Genomic DNA, 26684 nt, shown 5'->3' with positions numbered 1-26684 from the left:
TTGACCTGGGGCATTGTTATGTTGAAAATAGAAAACGCCTTCCCCAAAATGATGCTACAAAGTTGGAAGCTCACTGTTAGGCTATTTTCTACTGCAGGGTTTCCTGTTAGTGTGGCCGCTAACCTGTAGAATCTCTTTTACGGCCATTTTGAGAGGAAAACGGTCGACAAATTTCATATATTGCAAGAAGGTAGTTTTCAAAAGCTCTGTTAGTATACTTGCCACACATCAAACTATACTGTACTTACATATGCATAAACATGTCTGTGCAAGCTAGGTATATATTTTGTACGTTGTCAAAACAGATAACTGAACATTAGATGCAGCTCGATTCATGGAGGCAACACGACCCAAAATCTCAAAATGACCAGTCCATGAAAAATCTATGTTCCTCCATGTCTTTGGACTAACCCTAACCCTTATCTGTCTGATTGTCCACAAGAGTTGAACGCTGTCACTAAAAGCTGCTGTGGTGTAAAATAGTAATATACTACATTTCTATACTTCAACCGTTGTCATTATCATAGCACCCGTTGTCAGATAAGGTTTTGCGAATTTCACCTGATCATCCTCAAGTGACGGCAAGAACAATCAGCCCCAAAGGTCACATCTGAGAAACCAATCAGAATACGGTGTCTGAATGTGACAGTCATGTTTCTAAACTCGCCTTATCTCCGAATGACAACCTCTGTCCCTAAACGTCCAAACCAGCAGCTCTCTAAGTGTGTCAGCCAAGCTAAAAGCAGCACAACCAGAGCAGCCGGACTGCAAGCAGACAGGTCAGCCTGAGGATTTCTGTCTTTAGAATGGACCTCCCGCTGGGCGGGGAAGGTCAGGCTCGCCCTCAAACTCCATCTTCCTTCACTTCCACTCTTCCTCTCTGCTCTGTGTGTCGAGATCAGGCTTACTCAATGTATTCTGGCCAGTGACCTACATTTTACACCTTAGAAACTGAAGGAAGACAGCAAGGTGTATTCCTGTTTTCATGAACTTAAAATACATTATTTTTGAAATTGTGACAGATTTCAATCAATGGTTAGTGATCCAGCCTGCAAGCCTAACAACATGCTTTTTTTTTTCCTTTTTCTTTTATGCCATCCCTCTGACCTGGTTTCTTTTACCTGTACTTACATTTCACATCCTGCAAAGTCAAGACACCCACGAGCCAAGTGTGAACCCTGAGCAGGCCTTTCAATGAAAGCTGACATTGCTTAAAAACCACACAAAGATTGAGTTATTCACAAAAAGAAGCAGTTCATTTCAGGTTGTTTGGCCACGTCAAAAGGAAAAGGTGTTAATACCTGAAACTTGCACTCTGCTGTGCAAAGCTGTTCAGCGATGATAGCCAAGGTGTGGCTATCCAACTCCTTTATGCAGGCTGTACATCTTAAGTGCCTTTTTGACACATAACAGGACAAGAAGTTCTGATCCCAGAGCAGGACATGCAGGTCGAAACTCTGGAAAAGTGCCTGGTCATTAAAGCCTTTCTTACACTTTGAGGGCCTCTCAAAATCCAAGAGTGGCACCTGAGGTCTCTCAAGTACACACAGGTCAGTGTGACGCTACGCCAGGAAAGGACAACAGTCTCTCTCTGAGCCTATCGCTTGTTTATTGTTGGCCTTGTTTTGGGGAGGGAGATACAGTTAAGTGTCCAGTAGGAGCCTCTTTGCCTGCAGTACAGGGCTCCTTATGCCATTATTTTTATTGTGCTATTCTCAGAGGTGCTTGCACTTTATAATGGTTGTTTTTTAAAAGGAAGAATCCTTTGACGTATCAATTTAGCCTTTCGTAGGACTTAGTAAAAGAACACTGAAGGCATTTTGGCAATATTCCCATTATTATTGCACAACCTTCGGTGGTTGATACAGAAGACAAGGCGGGGGGAACACTGGAGGTATGAAAATACGTCGTTATTAAGAGAAGTCACCTTAGTTCAGAAAACAAATTATGGTTTATAATAGAATAGAATACTTTTTTATTGATCCCCATTGGGGAAAATTTTCACACCACAGCAGAATCCAAAAATATAGAAAGTACAAGAAGATGGCAATAATTCAGTTATATGCATCCTGGTGTCGGCACACAGCAGGTCCAAGGCCCACCGTCTCCGGTTGGGCAGTCCACATGCTGGCTGAATGTGGGGAGAGTGGTAGAGAGTGATGTATGATTAAAGTCTGCTGAGATGACGATCAGAGACTGAGGGTGTGATGTTTGCAGCTGGGACACTGAACTATGGATGAGGTCACAGGCTGCAGCAGCATCAGCCGAGGGGGGATGTAAACTGTAATCACCAGAATGTGCCAAAACTCTCTCGGCAGGTAAAACGGCCGCAAACCAACCAGCAGAAGTTCAGCATCCTTGGTGCAGCGCTGCTCTTTAACGCTAACGTGCCCACAGCATTACACCATCTCTCATTCACATACATGGCCAGTCCCCAGCCTTTCTTCTCACCACTCTCCCTCCAGCTCCGGTCCGCTTTGACCAGGTGAAGTCCGTCCAAAGTTACGAGCGAGTCCAGAGTGAGTTCGTTCAGCCATGACTCCGTGAACAGCATGAGGCTGCACTCCCGATACTCCGAATGCAGCCGGGTCAGCGCTGTTAGCTGTTAGCTCTTTCAGCCTGTTAGGGAGAGACCTCTCGTATCCTATGATGATGGACGGACGGATGGACGGACAGCTTGTAGCGTCTCTTCTCCCGACGCTTCACTCCTGCCCTGCATCCCCTCCTCCTCCAGCTCATCAGGGATGTCCGGTCTCTCCCACGACGGTGGCTTGGCCTGGCTCAGCGCCAACAGCTGTTCATGAGTGTAAAAACAATGGAGCCATGGCTCAACAGCTCAACAGCTCACCAGATGCAGGCCCCAAAAACTTGCAAAAAAAGCAAAGAACAGACCAACAAAACCGCCATCTGCATCTCCACTGTTCCCATACTAATGTGGTACAGCTGTGTGAAATTAAAATATTAAAAAGATCGAAGAAAAACCAAAGTAAATAGTTAAAAACACAGAAAGTAGGAAGGCGCTGCTGCAGCTGGCTGCCACTCTCACGGCGCCATAGCAACAAAAAAAATATAATAATAATGTTAAGCAATAATGTGATTTATAGCAAATTAGTGTACACTTTGATTGCACAAATGACCCAAAACAGTAGTCAGAATGTGTGGTTGTTATGTGATGGGGCCTAAGGATGAAGATAACAAGACAGTCAGTCCATCTGTGCAACATTTGAACCCCTTTCAGGCATTTACTTGTTTTTGTTAATCTAACTACATCTAATTGTCTTTGCTTCATGGCTGAAAAAGCACCGCATTTACTTTTCTGCAAAAGCGTGACAGCAGTCTTACAGGTTCGAACCCGGTAGCATTTCCATTTCACTCAACAGGACACATCCGAACTGCACACTGTTAATGGACGGGCATGCAAGCCGTATACTTTGTGTTTTGTGAAGCGGTCTAGGGAAGGCTTTTTACACATTCCAGACCCAGTTGCTCCAAAAGCTCACTTCACTTTTCCTACAGTTTCACATTAGCTACAAACTAACATGTTCCAAAAATATAACTTAACTATGCTGAAGAAAAAGTTTCACCTGATTTCATCTTCTTGAGGCAAGACATGTACAAAGCTGTACTGGGAACACGTCGTTTGCTGAACGTCTGCTTTTGACTCGACCATTTACTAATGTTGTACAGTAGATGCTAACCAGGAGGCTCTGCACAGAGACGCCTCTAGTCTCCCTACTTAGTTACTGCAGCTCAGACAACTGATTTAAGGAGGTTCTAGTGAACATTGCAGCCACTCTCCTGAGCTCAGACTTTCAGTTTCATTGTTGCCATTTGAAAGACTCCAGCATCTCTGTCTGTTTGTTTCATTTTTTGGCATCTCACAGGTATCGCACAATGAAATGCTCCATTTCCAGCAAATGACATGGCAGGCTAGAAAGGTCTCTTGATGACATTTTCATGTTGTACAATGCCCCACAAAAAAAAGAGTGGCAGCTCATCATGCTGCGGTACCAGAATATGTGGTTTTGTGTTGTGTAGCCTTGTTTTTTTTTTTTGTTTTTTTTAAACCTTTTTTATATCGCTGTATGTGATTTTTTCCCTTGACGTACTTGACTTTATTTCTGCCCTTTCTACTCTTGTTTCCATTCATCATGTATACCAGGCCAGCCAGCAGACGCACTCCTTTGTGTGATGTGTGTGATTTAGTTTTTTCGGATGACTGAGGTGCATGTTAGTTTTCATCATCCCTTTACAAGATGATGTTTTCAGACTCAAAACTTAAAATTTCAGTCTCTGTCTCTAAGCCACCACTGGCCGCTCATGAATGTGACCAGTTTTTACTGATAATCTGATATAATCTTTTCCATCTTGCTCAGGAAACATGATTGCGGACACCACGGCCTGCTTTCTATTTTGCTCAAGATATACGTCAATTATATCAAAATCATAGTTTGAGAAGAGATTGATATGGATTTATTCATGAAACCAGACTCTCAGCGAGCAGCAGACATCCTTATTTATCATACTTTCCCTCTCCACCATACAATTTAGAGCAATCATTTTCCACAATTGTCGTCTTAGCTATAGAAGGTAAACAGTTGCTGTGCATTCGTCGTAATTCCACCCTGAAGGCTGTGCAGTGTTTTCTCTGGCAAACGCATACATGTTCACACCACACGCTGCACTCTCTGTTGGCGCTTATTATACCGCTCACGAATAAAATCCAGGCGGCTGTTCAAGGCTAAGTCCTTCTTATTTTAAGATCAACGCTAAGAGGTGTGTTTTTATACGCCTTGGTACTTAACAGTGTTCACAGAGGAAGTATGTCCTTGTTTTTTACTTGATGTTTATTGTGTGAGCGTGTGGTTGTATGTGGTTGCTCCATGGTTTCTACATTTATGTCCTCATTTGGCATATAATACGGTAGCACAGACAGAAGATCAGATAACATATTACTTTAGAGTATGTGACCAGTGGTCAAGTGCACAGTTGTTTTGAAGTACTTGAAGTCAACACCAGTTCAAAAAAGCACTGCACTGCCCATTAGTGTGTTTTTAATAAGCTCAGTCGCCTAAGACGAGACAGCCTCTGACTATTTAGTTTGTTCAGTCAACCTGTTTTCTTTCCTGCCCATTTTAAAGCCCCTTAGTTGGCACGTATTCCCTTTCCATCAATGCAAACAGGGTTCTACTGCTGATGCAGAGTTGGGGCAAGTTGAACTCTAAGAGCTGGCTTGCTTTCGTGGATGTAAAGCTACAACAGAAGCGCATTATCACGTCTTCAATCACGGTTATTGAAGGTCCTTTTAGGTTGTTCTGAACATGTGTTAAGAATCACAGTGCAATGGGATTTTCCTGCATATTTTCATTTAGAAACCCATGAGGTCATTATTTACCTCATTTTCGAAGCCAGTCAATGTTTTTGAGCGCTGCTGCAAAAGATGGTAGCTGTGTTTCTGTGAAATTGTTCAGCAAACTTTTGAAATGTCGCAAACACGTTAAAAATGCAAATGTGTATTGGGTTTGTTACCTTCAACCTCCTTTGGAGCTTCATAGTGTGGTCAGAAAGTGGCGGTATAGGCCCCATTATGCATTATTGTAATAAACAAAGTAGAAAAAACTGGAAACAAAGCAGTTGTTTGCCAACCACCTAAACCCTTAGAAGAAGAAAGTTGAAGAAACAAACTTATTTCGACATCTCCAAAAGTTTTTTTTTTAAAAAAAAAGAGGAGTCTTCAGGAATTGATTTCATTTGGGAAAGTTGTAATTATTATTTAATGGCAGTTTCTATTTGACAGATTTCATAATGTCTGGAGGCAACAGAAGACGTGGAAATAACTGATCAGTCAAGTTAAATGTTAGCTACAGCAGATCTTATTTGCAAATGGTGTTTCTCCCACAAAGTGTGTTCACTCTTAAAAAAAAAAAAGCCAAAAGCCATCTCAAGCAAGCGTACTAACTTTTTGGTGACATTGGGGAAGGAAGCTCAATCGAGTTTTACAGTTTTCTTAACTTTTTGGCATGTGATACTTGAAAGTATGCATGAAAACGTATTATGGAAACATGGCTGATGTTTGTTTGACTCTGCACTGTGCACCAAGTGGGCATATTAAGACATTGAACGGTGGGAAAAATGAGATTAACAATGGCTCCTATGGAGTTCCACTCACTGCTGTTTTATAATCACATGCCTACTAAACATCAGGTTTTTCTTCATCTCCTTCTTTGCATGAGGCAGACTGGTTCTTTTTGGGGGGTGGGTGGGTTGACAGTTTTAGTTGGTTGCTAACCCCTGACCTAAGTGTTTCTTGGTTGTTCCTCCTCCCTGTGGTTGTGTTTTTTTTTTTGTTGTTGTTGTTGGTTTTTTTAGTGATTTAATTGTTGACCAAAGAAGACCGTCAAGTCAAATTGAAGCAATGCTCATTGATCACAAACACACAAAAAAGTCTTCATAGCAGCTGCTTAGGAATCTGAGAGCATTTAAATAATTTCATTTAGGATTCACTTTCATTTAAATCATTAATGCCCAAGTTGGTTTTCTTTGTCTAGTGAAGGAAGAATAAAGACAAATCTGTTGTAGTTTGCAGTAATTATAGGGGAAAATGTGCATTTCAGAGCTGTAGGTGTACATTAAAGTGAAAAAAAAAAAAACCCTAAACATTACTTCCAGACAATAAAAAGAATAACTTGGTGAGTCATGCAGAGCAACAGGGAAATACTGCTAGTAATGATGCCATTTTTAGGGTGGGGGAAGTCGCATGGAGCAAAGCCATGGGCAGCCATGACCATTCAACACATGGCGGCACAGCCACAGTGGTTTTCATAAGACAGAACAGCTTGGAAAAAGGTGTTGTTTACCTAGATAACATGTTGGAGTTTTGCTGCTGCTCTTCATCAAACAGCTCAGCGGCTGTTTGTTCTTGTAATATTCGTCCAGCATTATTTAGAACCCATGTCATAGAGTAGCAATATTTCTGAGAAGAATAGCACCACTGCTAAAGTTCCCAACACAATGTCTGTTACTTGGAGAAGTTCCTTTAGAATTCATTACAAAACATAATTCAAACAACTGGATTTGTTCTATTAATAGGCTGTATATTCGGTGTTATATGTCTGTATCCCAGTCATGTTGCTGCCTTGAAGATATTTTCATCTTGCTGAGGCTTTCCTGGTTTAGTAAAGGTTAAATAAAAATTTAATAATCATCACAGTCCCAATTGATTACATCCCCTCCAGCAGACTGTCACCTCCTGATTAAATAAATCCTCGCACACGCTCATAGGGAAAGAGCTGCAATGACAGCTTCTGTTACCTTGTATTTTTATAATTTCAACCATGAGCCACGATAAATTGAATTGCTAACTCGCGATTGTATATCCTGTTTGCGCTCGGCCAACGGTTTTGATTGCTCTCACAATGTATCCCAAGGGCTGAAATAATCTATTTAATTTCCTAAGAAATTCCAACCATTTTCTAGAGGCTCGAGAAGGAAGAGTTTAGTGAGGACACAGCCATCCCCTCTAACAAAAGTTTGTAATTGCATAGCATGGAAACATTTGTACTTTTCTACAGGCCCCAATCAAGACATCCCCCCTCCTCAGGTTGACATATAATGTTTCCTACTCAAGTGAAAATTCTTTTTATTTTGTGCTGCCGCCACGGTGACTCATATTGGCTGGAGGTATACACAAAGTACTGCTCTGAAAATTAAGGTACATTCCACGGCGGTTCACTTTACTCAGTCACAGAAAAGTATAAAAGAGAGTTTGTCAGCATGTCTGCCAAGTTGTCCCTCTTGGTTTAACAGCCTTGTGAATATTTCAGGGTTTTAATTTCCAGCTTGTATCGTTTAAATGTATTTTAAAATGTATTTTTAAAATTAAAGCTACAGTTCTATACATAACCCACCCTCTATATAGAAATGCTTTTTGCTCAGTAGCTGATTTTAGTTGGGCTGCAGCCTACTAATTCTTTTCAATATCGATTTATCTGTCAGTCATTTTTTCATTAAATTTTTGAAATGCCAGATGTAGTGAACAAGAATATGATCGTGCAAGCAGTGCTTTGAGGCTAATTCATAGAAAATGCTTCATACAAAATACTAACCAGCTTCGCGTTGTGTTAAGGAACACTGAATTTTTTGTTGTTTTATAGAATCTTGTGCATTTTTTGTTTGATTTTAAGACAACATGTCTTTCCATACAGCAGCCAGGTTTGCGGGTACACAGGATAAATGTGGCTTTTTAGTATTAAATGCAAAGCTCCACTGAGGCTAATTGGAATGTCTTTTATTCTCCTTCACACTTTGCCCGGTACGTCACTATGGGAAGTGTTCTAGTACTAGTCAAGGAACAGACCAATCAGCTGGAGTGGCCTGGGGTCCTCCAGCTCCTCAGCAGTCCTGACTCCGGATGATCCATTGAACTGTTCAGCGATGCAGCCATCAAGATTAATCCCTGAAAGTGGGTTTTCTGGTGTCATGAATTAATATATCTTTTTTTTTTTTTCTTTTTTTTAAAATGAATAACATTATTTTTAAAGGAGATAGTTGTCACACTGTAGTGGACGTTTTCGTTCTTACCCTCGAGGTTAGCATGTCAAGTGACCTAAAGTGTGTGTGCTTGGCTATCTATAGCTGTCAGAGCTCAGTGTTTTGGGTAAGAGGTGTCATGTCCAGCCCTTGCCAGGCCACTTGTGGTCTGACCATCTTTGGGAAGGATCCCCATCCCCCCTGATTCATATGTATGGGTGTCACATATGCTCAGATGTTGCTTGTGGACCCAGACTCATGTGGGCATTGCTGGGCATGATGTCAGTGCTAATCCTGCAGTGTTGGCCAAGGATGTAGGTGGTCTCAAAAGTGCATGCTGGGGCGACTTTGTGAAGGGCCCTGGTGAGGATTTGGTGAGGACATAAACATGGGCCTCATCAGTCCTATCCTCCCTCCTGCCCATGCATCATGGCCTGGCAGCTCTGCCACCAGCAAGGCTCAGCCTTCTTCTGTGCCCCGAAAGGTCTGCTTGCACGATGTGTGAAAGTGGGCAACAGTCAAGCTGGGATTTGTATGACGGTAAACTGTTCCCCTCTTGTCAGTCCTTATCGCTGCTATCACAGCATATGTGAAGGAGATAAGGCTATATCAGGAAAACCTTTTTGTCAGAGAGTTCCCATCATGATCATCAAAACAGTGAACAGCTGAATTCACTCTGTCTCGTACAGACTTTATGCGTTTATCTGGGATGGACTAAGGGGTTGATAAATGATAGCCAGCTCCTTATGTCTCGGGCCTCCTCTCACAGAGGGAAGCCTCTATCACACCAGTGGCTGTCATTGGCAATAATATAAGGGAGCTGGGAGGCCCCTTGCCACTTCAGGTGATTGGTCTGTCTACTGCCAGAAGTAGTGGTCGTGGAGCTTCCATGATTGGTCACACCACAAGGCGCTTCACATAGTGGGATACCTTATTCAGTTTTCAGAAAAGCAGGGTTACCATAGTAACCTCATGATAGCACGAGACAAAAAGTCAGTGGTTCGCTAAAACTGTTCCAGTTTATTCAGTTGGATACATGAATATCTGTAGCAAACTACATGTGAGTTAGTCAGATAGCTGTTCAGGCATTTCAACGTCGTCGATGTACAAGAGAAATAGCCAGGGAGTCATGAGGAAACATGGATTTCACAGCAGTCCATACAGTCGCTTTGAGTCTGGTCCCATATAAACACTAAAAACCCCGTATTATTATTTGAAATCAATGCAAATAAGACAAAAACTGCGGATTTTTCTCATTTGGCAAGCTGTGATAAAAGCATATTTCACTTTATTTTTTTTTGCAGACTACTGAAATAAATAACCATCATATTAATCCGTCGCTTCATTTCAAGTCGGGTCCAAATTTATTTGTTTAGCACATTTTAAACAACCACAGTTTACCAAGGTGCTGCAGTGTTGAAATACCAAGATACCCTGATGTAAAGCTAAAGAAACCGATGCAAATATAAGAGAAACATAATAATAAAATAGTTACAGCACAACAAAAGATGAAGTCAGGTGTCAAGCTGTCAAATAAAATTTGCCGTCAGTCGACTAAATGATGAGTCAGCTATTTATTTCAGCACTGGAATTTAGCTGATTTTTCCATACATATCACCTTGCTACCTACCATTGTTTACTCAGCTCTTCTCCTTTGAGAGATGTTTATTATTTATTTATTTATCATTTATTTTCGTAGTAGAAATTGGTTGCGTGCAGCTGCGACGTTGCTCCTAAAGGCAACAGTGTGAAGTGATCAATCCAGAGCACCTTTGGATGGGAGCTGTTCCACCTCTGTCGGCTCATTGGGGCGAAGAGAAAAGTTGATTGCTGACTCAATGCAATGATGAAGTGTTGGGAAAGATGGAGGTGAGCCAGAGGTTATGTTGATAGAGAAATGAAGGACAAGAAGAGGGAACGAAGGGAGCGAAATTATTTAAATGAGGTGGCAGAGGAGGTGTGTTTGATGCCAAGTTAATGATCATTAGAGATCATGACTGTTTAGTTAAATGATATTCTCAGCTGGCACTGACACGGTTGCACCACAGAAATTGCGCATCAGCATATCTAAGAGTTTTATTACTATGGCTTCCTCCTTGTCAATGAGAAATCTATAAACCATGATGTTGCAGAGTGAACTTAGAATAAACTGCCGTGTGGTTAGAACATCACAGGCCTCTGTGATCTTCAGGGACTTTGAATGCAACACTGAGCTACTGCTTGTTTAAGGAGTGCAGCCAATTAACACGCTACTTCTGATACATTAATGTCAGGCAACGACATGTGGCCATGAGCTCCTTCTACAGTGTAATAATGTAGTTGATTTGAACGAAAGATGCAGCAGCACATCATATAGTAGCCGACAGCAAGGACGACTGTTTGGCATTGCAGGATTTATATAAGATGGAGCAATGCAGAACGGCAAAAAGTCATCTAAATTAATTCTTGTGTCCAGTGTCAGAGGATATAATATACATTAGCACTGCTTCTTAACTGAGGTGGACAGTTTGAGCAGCTTTTAACTACAACGGATGCCATATCAGAGTCCATCTTGGCTACAGAAAGTCATAATGTATGTGTTCAGGCCAGCAAAAAAATAAAAACCCATTCAATTATTTCCATGAGATCATTGCGGTTGTGCTGCAGGTGTGCCAACCCATATGCCCTGGCAGGAAAGTAAAAGAACATTCAGCAAAACTGTTGGCTAAACCTTTGCAGCAACACACTGTTTGCCATAAGTCACAGTACTGGTAGATTGCTTTGTAACGAGCCACATAGTTCAACTTTAGCTCTAAAATGCCGGCTTTTATTGTTATAAATCTCTCTCTGCGCCGTAGCAGGGCTGCTCTGCCTGCTTCTCTACTGTCAGAACAGCTGCCTTGGCGACACTGCAATCTTTTAACTTTAACATTTTGGAACATCAGTGCTCTGATACCAAAAAGCTCAGCTCCCAACCGTGCTTCAGCCACAATCTGCAACGAATGCAATAAATACTGTCGGCCATTTTGTCATATCTCTGTTTTCCACAATTTAAGAATTTAGTGGAGTGGATGGTACAAACTGTTAAAAAAAATAAAATAAAATAAAAAATCCAGCAAGAAAACTATATCAGGCAACAAGGATGCCAGAGAAATGTGTTAAATTTGGTGGAATATTGCAACAATCAAAAACTTTAATAAAGAAAAAAACAAAAAACTACAGTTGTGAAAGAACAAATAGTGTTTGTAAAGGTGAGGCTGTCAAATGAAAAGCTGTATGAAAAGCTGAAATGCTGCTGCTGCTGGCGGCTCCATGCTGAGCGGACCGACTTCTAGCTAATTGACTTTAGCATACGCAGACCTTGAGTATTTACTTGCTGTTGGTGTGAGCGACCTGGGATCTGTTGGGTGGACTGAACTCCCCTCCATCTTTAATGGCCTACAGTCCGCCGAGCAGCCAACGCTGGGCGTGCCAGATGAAAGTCAGCTTCGGCTTCACCGAGCTGGAGGCAGCCGGGTTCCTGTGGCTCCTTCCTGGGTGGTGTTTGCTGGCAGCGAGCTGAAGAAATGAGACAGTAGGACAGCATCTAGTACATTCTGGCTGACTGTGGAGTAAAGGGAAACGAAGGCCCTCCTTACCAATCTTTGATCCAGCCTCAGAACATCCCCTACTGCTGGCCAGGGCTTTGTGCCTCTGGAGGTAATTGACTTCGTCCATCTGAAGAGCTGTCTCTCTCAGTGGATTTAAAAGCTGTGGTCTTGGTTCAGAAACTGCCTGCTGACAGTCTGAAGGCGGCCAGACCCCCACTTCTCTCCATGTCTTTGAGTCTGTCCTTTATTTTCTTCTTCTGGCTGCTTATTTGAGCTGGCTTTGTCTGCCCAGTCTCTCCATTGATGCTGATGGGTGTAAAGATAAAAGATTTTCTAGTTGTTCAATAGTGTTTAGTCTTAAATGTGGAAGTTAAAAATAGTCAGCTTCTACTTCCTCAGTGTAAATGTTATGGATCTTAATGAACGTATTCTACACTAAATGGCTTTCATAACTTGTCTCAATGAGCGACAGTGGTTAGAGACCAAAGCAAACCGTGTATTCTGTCTGGTCCTCTGTCTGCACTGACTCGGCTAATCTCCAAGCATTTTTTTCTCCTTTTCAGCACTCCATATCTGTCGGGTAATGCCACTGTCAGCCTTCTGCGAAACATCAATTTAGTGATTTGTAGATCGAAAGATGTCTAGACGTCTTTTTTTTTTTTTTTTGATCCCCAAATAGGAACCATATGGGGGTTCAACGGTAGAAGCTTTCCAGTTGGCTCTGTAACTTTTGTTTCAGCTGTGTTTGAATTACGGTATTTTAATGAGTATTTAGAAGTGCGTCATTAAAATGCTGTTTAAACAACAAACCACTAAAAGACTTTTAACCCAGTGTCATCCTCGCTTTGTCAGTGTAGGTTGCACCCGCAGATAAAACTGAGACAACTCTTGTGTTGTCTTCAGATTTAGCAGCGTTACGAGTCTTAGAAGGAAGGATGTTGTTGAGTCAAACTCCTAGAATTTGGTGCTAAGAGCTTCAAAAAACACGAAATGCCTACATGTGTCACAGCCACGGCTTCAACTCCTCACTGTGTTGGTGAGCAGGTCAGACTAAAATAACACGTTTCCTGTTGTTTTTATGACATTGTTGTGAACGCACCTCTTTTGCCTCATGCAGCACCAATGCCAGAAATGTGGTAGTCTGTACAAATACCATTAGGAAACAATATCCCCAGCAAACTCCTGCTTAATGGCCATACTATGAAAATCCATGTTAATTGTGGTTTGTGATTGTTATAAACTCAGGGGTGTAAAAATACAAGCTGTTAAGATATGAAGATGTTTACATCTGCTGTTTTTCAAGCCCCTCGTCCACTAGTTCGCCTTCTGGCATCATAAGCAAGTGAGAATTCAACCACTCAGCCAGCAAAGTCAGGGAATGCCAACGCTGCTAGCAGGCCTACTGACTTATACCCGAGGGTGCTAGTCCATCATCAGGCTAACACAAAGAGACCAACAACCACACATGTTCAACATGAGAAACATGTATTGTTGATATTTACCTAGGGTGACCGTATTTTAAAAAAGAGAACATTTGTAGACATTAAAATGGTTTTCTTGTCCGTCTGACATAACGGATGTAACTGAGACATATTCGCTTATCAGATCAAATCAGTTTTATTTATATAGCCCATTTTAAAACAAGCTGAGTTGACCAAAGTGCTGTATATGTGATGTGACAGGCATTCACGAAAACATGTGCAAAAGAGCAAAATAGAAAACAGGATAAAATATAGAAGACTAAAATATATCTGAGAAGCAATGAACTGAAATGAGCTTTATTTGAGGTCTCAGTACGACCGTAGTGTCTGTGTGCCGTGCTGCCCTGGGTATGCTTTTACATTAGCCTAATAGATGTGTGGGGATGGAGATTCGTAGCAATGTCAAAGCACTTCCCAGATGTTTTCAGGATTTTGGCATCGACCTCGTGCAAAAATAGACTCTCCTGAGATCTCTACTTACATGTCTCCCTCAGTACCCACGACCGTATTATTTTACAGACCTTTCCTATTTTAATAATATCGATCACTGTAGGTGTTGCTGTCTTGTTGCAGGTGTTGAATCTGTGTCAGATACCAGACTTATCTTACCTTTTTATCAGCTCTGATAATGTACTGTCTTCTTTTTATTATGGACATTCACTGTTAACAGATTATATGTAATTGTATGAAGCCTGAAGGAGCTCCTGTGCACAGATTACTGTTCTACATAATTGATCAAGCCGCACTGTCACTGAAATATTCACCACGGCTCCGCACATTACAATTATATCTCCCAATGTCAAACCTTTTAATCGTCATCCTTTGTGAGCTATTTGAGTTAAGAGTTTGCTATTAATAGGAATAACACTGTCGTTTCTACATCTACAAGACATCGCCAAACACTCATATTTTTAGCCTCTGATTGATCTAAACAGGAGGATCTCCTTCCATCCTGTAAAAATCAAGTTTTGGGTGTTTTTTCTTTTACCGTTTATACGTTGTTTTATGTGCTAGAAGACGTGTCATGAGCAAAATAAAAAACACAGATTCAGACGTGCAGGGTTTTTATACGTAGCAGATTCAAGGATTCGATCTCGACTTGCAGTGTGGAGTTGTTTGTTCCTCTTCAGAATGTGGTTTGGGGTTCGAGCATGTATGGCTGAATTACTCCAGTAATGCAACTTTGCTATTCTGCAGCTTTGACTAGTTTTACAGTGTTTTTTTGTAGAGTCTTTGGTGAGCTGGTGTGCTCCAGTTACGAGTGAGGAAGGGGTGGGTGGAGGGAGAGGAGGAGAATTTTTATTTTTATTTTTTTTAAATGCAATTTTGCTCCAGAGAGATGAGTTTTAAATAGATGACTGGAGAGGAACTATAAAGCAACGATCATCTACCTGTTCATTCATGGCCACTCGCCTACTTTGGTGCTTGTTCTGTGTGTCACTTAGTCATTTTATCTCTTTCGGTTTAACTTCAGTGTTGGTATTTTTTGTCATATTCAGTATTTGTGCAACTTTTTTTTTGTGTGTGTGTGTGTGTGTGCTCGTTTAGGTATTACTCATGTGTCGCTATATAGTTATTAAAATAAACCAACTGTAGAGGACTTTATAATATTGTTTTCTCCCACCTCCGTCTGACCTCACTGTTTTACTTTCCGCGACATGTTAAAACCCTCCACTTCTCATTTGTCTTGGCCATTCATGCCATATGGTGTGTCTGTTAGCATACTAAAGCAATAAATAAATAAATGGAGAGGGTTTTTTTCTTTGTTTCCAGAAGATCGGAGGTTGCACGGCCAAATTAGTGTGCTCACAGCGTTCCCTCTTCAGCCCTTTGAAGCTGCCTGATGATCCACCTTCTGCCTCTCTCTCGGGGGACAGCAGCCCGTCTTTTAGCTACAGCCTTGTGGTTTATTTGCTATGAAGGCTCAGCGTATTCTTTAAGTAGGCCCTCACCCTTGCAGTTCTCTTTCATAGCAGCGTCTGCCTTGTTTGATGGCTCAGAAAGCTTCAGATGCAGTTTGAAGAGCACCCTTCAACAGCCTATCCCCAGAAGTGACAGGTTTACTCCCCGGGAACGAGTGGCGGCGAGGTGCATGAAAGCTCGACCTTGCCGTCGCCCCGTAGGTTAATTTGACAGACTCGAACACGCAGTGGCAAGCAATTGATTATGGTTCAAAGAGTCTTTTATCAGCCGCTGGTAATGTGTGCCCGACGTACAGAAAGAACAAGAACACCTGACTTGTCCTCTCTGCTCACTGTGGAGAAGATACTAACGGACAGAGTGTGAGATTAAAAGTGTGTGCTGGTCTGTGTGCAGCAAAGCAGGCCTCTGTTTTCAGGTGTGTCCATGCGTGTAATGCTTGCTCGTGTGCAGACATTTCAAGATGTAAGGTTTGTCGTGGAGTTTTGTCAGCAGGAACGTAAAGGCGCCTCAGTTGTGACAGCGCTGCGCGCCGCCTCAGCAGCCGCTTGTTTTGTCCGCTCGGCTGTTGCTGTTTATGTCCGTCTCTATAGCAACCAGTGAAGGTGACTCGTGTCCCCGGTGACTTTAGCAGCATGGTCACCGCTCCTATCGACACGTGAAACACAGTCACAGCTTTGTTTTCACTCAGTGGGAGTCTCTCCCCGTTTCTTCTCAGTTTGTTTTCTCTCCCTTTTCCCGTTGCGTTGTCATCTATCTGACCCTATCCATCTCTCTTGCTCCTCTGCCCTCTGTTTCCCTTCATCCCAAAGTACGTTTGACCTTATTTCTCATCCGTCTCTTCTGTCTTCTGAGCCCTCTTTTCCCTGGTTTGTACTGCAGTTCTGACTTTCCTGCCACCCATGTGCAGTAGAGAAGATAAAAGTGAAGAAACTGACTTTTTGGTCACTTCATTTCCTCATCTAGATCTTCTGTTTCACACAATCCTTCATACGAAGCAAAAACAGAAAAGAGGCTTTCTGCCACATAGATTATATTCTTTGATCATTAAACTCAAAAGGTCAGAGCCTTAAGTAGTTCCCAAACACACTAAGAATATTTTAGTTTTTTAATGAGCTACCTAAAAATCTCATCATGCACAGAAACCCTGCACACCGAAAAGACAAATATCAAAAGCATTTCAGACTCTTTGTGAGTTCATACTTGGATATTTTTGAAAATGCTTAAAGCTCACATAAAAAAGGACCCAAAACAAAAAGGATGCTGTTAATCCTGAGAAGAAGCTGTGACAGGAAGTTTAAAATCATATATGACAAATGCATGGCTTCTCTCTGGAACAACGTTGCAAAATGTAGTTTTTAGACATACTGCACCATATGTTCATCACAGTTACACCCTGTAAAGGACTTCACAACAGGCCATGTGCAGAGCTGAGAAAGGTGTGTATATGGCAGTTAATACAAAGATTTCCTGTGGACGCAGGTGTACGAATCATTGTGCAGTTATACTTGGGACCAGTTTGGGTCTATTTACCATTTGCAAAATCTAGAAACTTGCTATCGTCATTAATAAAGAAGGAAAAGCAGTCATAGAAGGTTCAAAGTCCTGCAAGACTTGTATAACTGCACTGTCAGTCTTTTGGCTTGTGTTCTTTACGTGGGTCAACATGCAACGTTTTACAAGAGAAATAAAACTACTAGGTTGGCAATTAGTCATAAACCGGGGACAGGACAACCTCTCATCCAAAGCCAGCTGTGATTACAGATGGGGAGTGATTGGATTGTCGAGATCTTTATTGGTACTTATGTGCACTTTTTTATTGATATTTTCTGTAATTTGATGGGATTCAAATGTGTAACTAAGTGCTCAGTGCTCATTTATTTTATTAAAAGCTGCAAAGTAATCACGGATTCCTGTTCATTGTTGACAAAGTGGATTAAAGGTTGATTTCTAGGCATTTTTGATGTATTTATTACCGACTGGTTGTCTGGATTACACACGGCCGATAGAGGAAAAACAAACTCCAGACAAAGTCGTATATGTTCAGAGCACTAAGTCACGATATCCACACAACTGGTTTTGATGCTTCAGAAGACATCAGATGTAAAAAAAAGAAAACCATTTGGAATGTCTGAGAGTTGATGGATGTTGAGAGCAGGAATACAGCCTGTCGTGCTTCACTCAATAGTGCTTACACTAGAAATGCAAATCTTTAACTATTTTCTTAACCGATAATTGGCAGCAATCAGCTATCGATTGCTCAATAATTAACTGCCACAGAAGTCTTTGTCATGGTGGTCTTTACTAGCTAAACCCTCACCATACTCTATGCTTGCTCACACAGAACTGTCCAGGGTCCGAGGAACTAGATCAGATCACTACAGTGTTAAACATTAAGAGGCTCCACTTGGTGGAACAAGCAGCTACTACAGAGAATCTACAATAGATTTAATCACATACATGTCCTTTGTCTAGTGCCTTGTCTGCTGATATATTTTTAATCATTTAAATTATTAACGGTAATTTATTGATGGACTGTTTATATATACATTCCTATTTAAACTAAAAGTAAATGTTAATGTGTGGAGTTGATCTGAGTAGTTTCCCTATGATGGACCTGTCCAGGGTGTCCCCTGCCTTCACTCTAAGTCCAGCTGGGATAGACTCCAGCCCCGCACGACCCTAGTGAGGATTAAGTGGTATATAGATGATGGATGGATGGTTGTTCCATGGTACTGGCCCATGTGTGCTGATCTGTTGCTACCTTGACTGTAAGTCTTGAAGTGATGTGCATGGACTGAGTGAACTGCAAATGATTTGCCCCTCTTGGATCAATAAAGTTATCTGAATCGACGCACAACAGGACAGAAGACGGTATGTGGGCATATGCGGTTGGTTTATTGGTAGTTTTTGTACAGTGTTCTCACTGAGGTAGAGCCAGGCGTCAGCTGTTGATCTGGATAAAGACAGACCTTCAATGGAGACTTTTTTTTTTTTTTTTAACAACGATTAATATTCTTCTCCCATGAATGAACTCTCACACATAAGAATTTCCACAACAGCGCCTCGGCATTGTTGAACGTTAACAGCAGGCAAACGGAAATGTTAAACAAACAGATGACTGACATTCAGATACTGATAGCAGTTCTGAATCCTCCAGGAGATTATTATCACCACGGCTCTAACCAGGAAGGAATTTAGCCTCATTACAAGCTCTGTCTCACCTGTGGCTCAGTCATTACAAGCCTATGCTGTACAGCCAAACTAAGCTGAATTTCTCTCAGTTTAATCGTCACGTTGATGTAGATCAATGCAATGATTTCTACTACCTTGAAGCTACTGAAGAGAATATGCAAGAGGGGAAAGTGTGTGCAAGTGGTACGTGTATATAGAAGCCAAAAGGTGCTGGTTTCCAAGACATTTATGTGATTGCACAAATACAAGAAGTAACGTTCGTTCAGCAAACTACCAAAAAAACTAAATACTGTCAGTTGAAAGTTGTAGCAGTAAAGCAGGCATTGTTTTTCAAGTGATGCTGCTCACATGTGGTTCATCTGCAGGCTGCTTGATCTTTTTAAGCTGTGACGAATCCTCACAACCGTCACAAGTCTGTTAAGCAAAATCAATTTAATACCTTTAATACAATTGCTCTGAAGCCGAGCTGCACATGTGATGACTAAGAGCAGAAGGAGAGCACACATTACACTGTTTTTAAAGTCTCTGCACTGGCTACCTGTCTGCTCCACAATTGATTTTAGGATCCTTTGATTGGTTTATAAAACTCTTAATGGCCTTGGTCCGACCTGTTTATCAGATTTGCTTTTATCCTCCAAACCTTCCAGAACCCTCGTGTCTTCTGTTGGTGGCCCTTTAATTAAACCTAAAGTGGAAGCAAACCCACCCCTCTTAAAGAAACCACAGTGAGGGATCCTTTTGTCATTATTGTGTCAGTAACAGCCTTCCTCAAGGCCTTGAGGGCTGCACGAGGTGTTATTTTTCAAAGCAAACTGAAGATGCACCTTTTTAGTCTGGCTTTGCATTGACATTGTTTGTATTTCAGCATTTTTTTTTAAAAACTCATTTGACTTTTCTATTAGTGTTTTATTTTATTAGGCTGAATTTTGGACATATCTGGTGTTCCCTCATCACAGTTAGGCCTAGGTAATAAAACCATAGTAACATGTTTCCAACTGTAGACATTTCATTGGTTAGACAAGTGCTTTAATAGAATATTTGGCGTTCCAGATGTAAGGTCAGTTGTATTAACGACTCCAAGTTTGCTCCCTCCCGGGCTCATAGACAGCCTGTCATGTGCCTTAAAGCGTGACACATAAACATGCATTTAACAGGGTGTTGTGCGGTTGCTCTATCAGCATGCGAGACAAGCATAAGGGCTGAACCCGGCTACGTTGTCCGACCTCTGACGTCTGGTCAGGTTACACAGCAGTGAATTAGCTTGATCGGTCATGTCACCATTTGTTTTTATTTGTTTATAGATATATGTATTTATTTGTGTGCAGTTTTCAGGGCTGTGTTCACTTTCAAAGTATTAGACTATCAGTAAAGTTATTAAATTAAAAGCAAGGTAGTTACATTTAAAATGAACCTTCTTCTCCTGGCTTTTATAAAGATAAAAACAGGTCCTAAAAATTAGTAATAATTTCAAAGATGTGTGTTTTAGGCCTGATCCTCCTTCAGGATTAACCACGGGAAAATACAAGGGATCACTGCTGACATTAACCTGTATCTTCAAGTGGGTTTACATCTGTTGTCACACAGAAGTGTAAAACAACAGCCATAAGATGTTCCACTGTTCTGTGGGAACATTGTTCTAGTTTACTCCAGCTTCATTTTAAACATTTTGAGCTCATTAAGCCACATACAAGTCTCCATCCGGGTGCTCCTTTACTTGCTAAACTCCCACAGTGGCCTCTGCTTGCCAACATGGAAGTCTCCACCTTATTGATTATAGCAACTGATACAAAAGAGTTCTAATCATCAGCATATAAGTAAAGCCCTGTTAATTTGTTTATTGACCTGAGCACGGGTCTCAACCAGAGCCGCTCAGGTAATGACAAAGACTAACCCCCGCTGTCTTGTGTTCTTCTCTCACATTCCAGGTGCCCTCGCCATCCTGATACCGGAGCTGGACCTCGTCATTTCGCTGGTCGGCTCGGTCAGCAGCAGTTTCCTGGCGCTGATCTTCCCGCCCCTCCTCCAGATTATAGCTTTTCATACGGAGGGCTTGTCTCCGCTGGTAACCGCCAAGAACGCCGTCATCAGCCTGGTGGGTCTGATCGGCTTCCTCACTGGAACTTACATCGCCATCGTGGAGATCATCGCCCGCAACGCGTCCAAACACGAAGAGACGTTCTCCTCCTACATGGTCCAGTGATGGAGCGGAAGGACTGGCAGGTGGAAGTAACCCACACGGGCCATTCTCAAAGCGTTTTAGGGCACATTTTTCTTTTTTTTTTTTTTGTTCTTATTTGATTTGCTGCTGTTGGACACGGCGGCTGTTTTAAGATGAATTTGTGACATGGTTAAGCAGTATGAAGCTGTGAGGATTCGTGGTGCTTGATGTTGTGTATACTTATGTCATCGCAGTACTACAGTATCCTGTCGTCCAACCATCGTGTGCAATCTAACAGTAACATGGTAAAAGCTTAATAATTCCTTCAGGTGGAAGATGCATTCAGAACAGTTTCAGTGAACAGAGGGTTTGTAGAGGTAACTTATCATTCTAACAGGCTGACTATGTTTATGTTTTAAGTGTTTCAGTCAGGAAATCTACCTCAGTAACTGCTATCGGTTTGAACATCCACATTAGACACTGTTGCTAAGATGTAGTTTTAACCATTGTCCCAAACGTATTCTCAGTTACAGGTATACCAACCAACCACCAAGTCGTTTAGAAAAAGGACAAAGTCGTCATTGCACTTTGATTTATGCCTTATTCAGTCAAACAGGAAACTGCTCTGGTGGTAGTTTTAGGCGACGCGTTACACTTTACACTCTGCATCAAGTAACTTCAACAATCACTGTTGCAAAAGAAAAAACTAAAACACTAGGGTTGGGTATCAGGTGCCCCCGTTTCACCAACGTAGACTTGATGCTGGGTCTGGACTAGAGTTGCAGACCTTCTAAGATTTAAATAGCTTTTCCAGGTACGACAGAGCCACGACATTACGTCACTGTTTACGTCTGTTCAAACAGCTGTTCACCTATTGAAGCTTCCTCTAGTTTATTTTGAACTGTTGAGAACCACAGAGCAACCAGACAGTTGTGCCTGTCTCATGTGTCGCTGCTGGACAGCCATGAATTCAGCGTCTGTCCAGTTTTCCATGCCGTCTGATGTCGCACGTCGAGTTCTTCTTCTTTAGATCAGCCCTGGTTCTGTAAAACAAACGGCGGTCCCAAAGTTTGAACTATAACTCCGCCCTGAGCCCCTGAAGCAGTTCTTGGTTGTAGACCAGCAAAGTCTCGGTGCAACTTTGACACCGTTTTTTTTTTCTTTTAAACTGGCTGATAACTGTCAAGGAACTGCTTTGAAGTTGGACAGTGGCTCCAGACCTGCCTTGGTGAAAAAGGGGTAAAAGCGGTTCTGCGTTGGAACCAGTTCCAAGTTCTGAACGGGACTCTAAAAGTTGTGCCTTTCAGTTGCACTTATCAGATCTATTTGTCTTTTCTTGGTTACACGTGTGTCGCGATGCATTGTAATGTTTAAATCTAAAGGGAACTATGGAAAACCGCACTGTGTGGTCCTCTCCTCCACGTCTTGTCATTCTGATAAATGCAAATTGGCCTGAACGTGAAATGCATTTCAAAGTGTGTAAAATTTGTAGGAAATTAGCAAAAATGTACCATTTTAATACATATATACATATACACTTCTTATTTCTATTGCTATTCTAAAACAAGAAAAATCCAGATTCGATTAGAACCCAGGCCGATGAGCACATTGACAATCAGTGAATTCCTAAACGATGCCCAACTCTAGAACAAAAACAGAAATTCCACTAAATTCAAGTCTATCAGGTCTGCGTCAGAAACTCACCTGTCATGTGTTCATGTAGGAGCTCTTCTGTGTAACACATCGTCTTTAAAGCTTTTACTTTTTTGATTCTGTTCTTCTTTTTTTTAATGTGTTTTTATGTTGTAATGTATTTACTAAATTAATGGTTGGATCTTTTTTTTTTTTTTAAATAGACTTTTTTTTGTATTCACACGCAGCATGATGCATTTTTAAGACTTTCCGACTAACGTTGAAAGTTTAGTTTAATGACAGAGAGGCTCTGCATGTAAGATAATGTACCACGTATGTAATATAATACACTTACCGGTTTTAATTACGAGCTGTAGGTGTTAGAAGGTTTGTAAATGATTCATTTGCATTGTTAGACAGATAAAGGCCAACATGTACTGTAAGTTCACTGTCAAGCTTCTGTACTGTTGTATGTCTTCAGTGTTAATGTGGCAGTATAACATGGACTTTTTTTATCTTTTGGAAGAAATGCAGTGGAAACTAGTTAAAGAAATCTATGGGCCTTATGTGTAAAGCATTTCAAGTAGTTTCTTGTGTATATATATATAAACCCATCCATTGCACATATGTAAATGTTTGCACACATACAAAGAAGTCTTTTTAAATGAAAATACCCATAATTCTCCCACATCCAAGGATTTACGTGCTGAAATGAGAGTGAAGGTGATGTGCAGCTACCCAAAGAAGACTAATTTCACTTTACTTGTGTTGATCTTATCTCTTGTTTTAAAAAAATCTGTTGTTAAGTTCAGCAGAAAAATCTCCAGAATTGAACAGCGAGCTGCAGATCCCCAGATTGGACAGGATGGAGCTGGCGAATGTTTCACATCTTTATTTGCTAAATGACTCAAAACTGATTGAAGTCCGTTTTTATTCCAACACTCTTTTATTTCTTTGTTCCCTTCTCAGAATAAATAGCATTAAAGTACCAACATATGCTGTGCTGTCTTTTTTTAGATAACTGCCAACTCTTTTTTTTGTTTTTTGTCAAAGTATTGCTTCCCCTGAGGGTTAAACGCAGGAAGCATTCGTTTGTTGTCGTGTTGGCTGTGGTCATTTGAAGTTGGTCAGTTTGAGCGGCTTGCTTTGTGGACGGCTTCCTCTGCCCAACAAAGACCAACAGCAATAACCGTTTTATTTCTTCCCTGAAATGTGAAGTCATTATTATAGCTTGCATTAAAAGAAATAATATCCAGAAATCCAGTTTAAAGCTGCACAGATCTGGAAGGCGGAACGTTGGTCAGCTTTGATTTGGTTTGGGCAGCGAATAGAAAACAGATTGTGTGTTGCAGCTGTGCAGCGGAGCGTTACTCTTTACAAATATCACAACAGAAAACCTGAATGAAGGCTGCAGGTCAGTGTTTTAGGGTGCTCTATGAAGCCTCACAGGCCTGTATATCAGTGATCTGCTGGCAAATGTTTTGTTCTGTCATTAAAATGAAATTTAATGTAGACAAACATGGAAAGGCTTTCTGTATTTTACACATTCCCTGACATATTTAGCATGTTTATGTAAACTCTGTGATAGAAACAAGGCTGATTCTGCACTATTTTTTCCCTTTACATTTTCCTTATTATTTTAACCCAGGGGTCGGCAACCTGCGGCTCTTTTATCCCTCTGCTGCGGCTCCTTGTGGCTTTGGAAAAAAATAATGAGTATTTTCATTTAAATGTATTAGCTCGTTACTTTTTAAAATGTAATTCTAAATTTGAAGATTTTTGTGAACTTATACCATTAAAACAAAACGTGTTTAATTTTTTTGTTGCTCAAAATATGCGTCATAACCGCCGATGCGCGACACCCGCAGGCATGTGCAGTTTTGCCACCTTGATGACATTCTCACTAAATCTGGCAACTTTCCAAATCCTCTTGGCGATTTTTTATTTATTTTTTTCGTCAAAAATGACTAGCGATAAATCTAGCGACTCTTTCTGGTGTTACTAGAGACTCTGACATGAAAAGACGTATCGTTGTGCCGTTCCTGTCCTCAGCGAGCAGCAGTGCTGGCGTGGGCTCCTCTCGTCTCCAAGCGCTCACAGGCGGTCAGCAGTCTGGTCAGCAGTCCCAGCTGCAGTCAGCAGGACAACCAGATGCCATTTTTAGTTTGCTGCAGGTGGATAATTTAAGATCGGCTTTTTATTTCATAAATACAAGGAGGAGTCAAATAGATATTTAGTTTTTTTTTTTTTTTTTAAGTAACCTTCAACCCTCTTTTTTTTGGAGTACAAAATGTTTTTGTTGCAGAAATAAAATTTAGTTTTCTCTGTAGCAGTTAATTGATTTCATAAATGTAACACACTGTAGTTTTTTTTTTTTTATATACATAGCATAAAGGTAAAAACGATGCAGTGTTATCTTCATTTTAGATGTCAAAAGGGTTTTGCGACTCCCGGTGTTTTTTTTCCGTGGGAAACGGGTCCAAATGGCTCTTTGAGTGTTTAAGGTTGCCGACCCGTTTTAACCCATTAAAGCCTGTTTGCCGAACAGACTCCGGGTCCTGTAAAGTCAGAGATAATAATGGATCATTTTAAACTGCAGCAAGTCTCCTTGTTCACATCAGAGTGAGATCTGAAAACATTTCCTCTTCATCCTCATGACGACTGTAAGCTGCAGTGAGCAGCAGCGGCCTCCTGATAGCGAGTCAGTGGCGCTGATGTTCATTTAATGTGCTTTACTGGCATGAATATGATGCTCAGAAACAGACACTGTCTGACTCATAATCATACATTTATTAATGCAATCAGGCAAAAAGTAGATAGTATAGCATATAGTGTATTAGACTGTTTGCCTGATGAAGGTCTTGGACCAAAACGTTGCGTTAATAAATTCATGATTGCAGGAGTCTGTTTTTGTCAACAGAACTGCCAAGGCATTAAGTTTAAGGTAAAAATAGCACAAGAAAAAATATGACATGTTAAGTCAAATGAAGATATTTAATAAAATAATAAAAAATAGCAGCAAAATGGAAAAAAAAGAAAAACGGTGAGTGTGTGTTATACAGTGCTGTGAAAAAGTATTCACTTAAATGTTCCAGACCATCAAAGTAATGTTTATATTTCTGTAATATTTGACAGACCAAACCCACAAAATGAAGTTTTTAAAAGATGATTTATTGAAACCCTATATTGTGGATTCCCTATAAACCTACTAACTGCTTGGGCCCTTGACAGCAACAACTGCAGTTAAACATTTGCACTAGCTTGTGATCCGTCCTTTACATCCCCATGGAGGGATTTTATCCTGCTCTTCTCTGCAGAATTGTTTTAATATTGGATGGTTTTAAAGCATGAACTGTCCTTTTAAGGTTTGACCACAGCATCGTAGTTTAATTCAAGTCCAGACTTTGACTCGGCGACTCCAAAACCTTAATTCTGTTCCTTCTGAGCCATTCAGAGGTGGACTTGCTTGTGTGCTTCATTGTCATGCTGCACAACCCATTAGAGCTCCAGGTCATGAACTGATGGGTGGATCTTCTCCAGGAGGATTTTCTGATAGAGAGCAGAACTCATGGCTCCATCAGTTGTGACAAGTCGTCCGGGTCCAGTGGGAGGAAAGCTGCCCCACACGTCACACCACCGATTCTTTTTCACAGCATTCTATGTATAATCATTTATGTGAAGATAAATGTTTATATGCAGGAATGTTTTAATCGTGACATGCAGTCAAATATTGTGTCCCTCTCCTACACTGTAAAAATGAAAATTTTAACTGTATTTTGTTTAAACAGTATCTTGTTATTTTACGGATTGTCCCTTTTTTGTAAATAACTGTTAATAACTAGTAAAACCACAAAAATTTACTAATTTACAAATTAATGGAAAAAAAAGGCAAAACTATAAATAATGTCCACTCAAAAAATGAATTTAAAAAAAAAAGGATTTACTGTTATTTTCACAGTTTTGTACAGTACGATAGCCCAGCTTTTATTTAAAAACATATTTTTCTGGGGGTTTTTTTGTTGTTTTTTTTACGGTGTGTTCAGTACACAACATTCCAACTTAACGACTGTAGTCAAGAACAATACTGAACTACATGGGTGGAAGCGTCCTTCATCATAAATCTTTCTATTGCATGTGCCACATGCAACAAGCTTTTAGAAATAGTTGCATTTTCATAACTAATCCAGACCTCCAGACTGA

The 26684-nt window shown here is 40.9% G+C and overlaps 1 protein-coding gene across 1 annotated transcript in view; it reads left to right on the top strand.

Annotated features, from left to right (window-relative positions):
• slc36a1 (solute carrier family 36 member 1) overlaps positions 1-23478 on the top strand; it is a 59364-nt gene extending 35886 nt beyond the window's left edge. The window contains exon 12 of the mRNA XM_008306207.1: positions 20620-23478. Coding sequence (XP_008304429.1) covers positions 20620-20894 — 275 coding nt within the window. The 3' untranslated portion in view covers positions 20895-23478. The remainder of the gene's footprint in view (positions 1-20619) is intronic.
• The last annotated feature ends 3206 nt before the right edge of the window (positions 23479-26684 follow it).

Source organism: Stegastes partitus, unplaced genomic scaffold, assembly GCF_000690725.1.
Source record: "Stegastes partitus isolate 25-593 unplaced genomic scaffold, Stegastes_partitus-1.0.2 Scaffold45, whole genome shotgun sequence".
Lineage (NCBI taxonomy): Eukaryota > Metazoa > Chordata > Actinopteri > Pomacentridae > Stegastes > Stegastes partitus.
The sequence above is the reverse complement of the archived record's forward strand: the minus strand, read 5'-3'. Positions and strand labels throughout refer to the sequence as shown.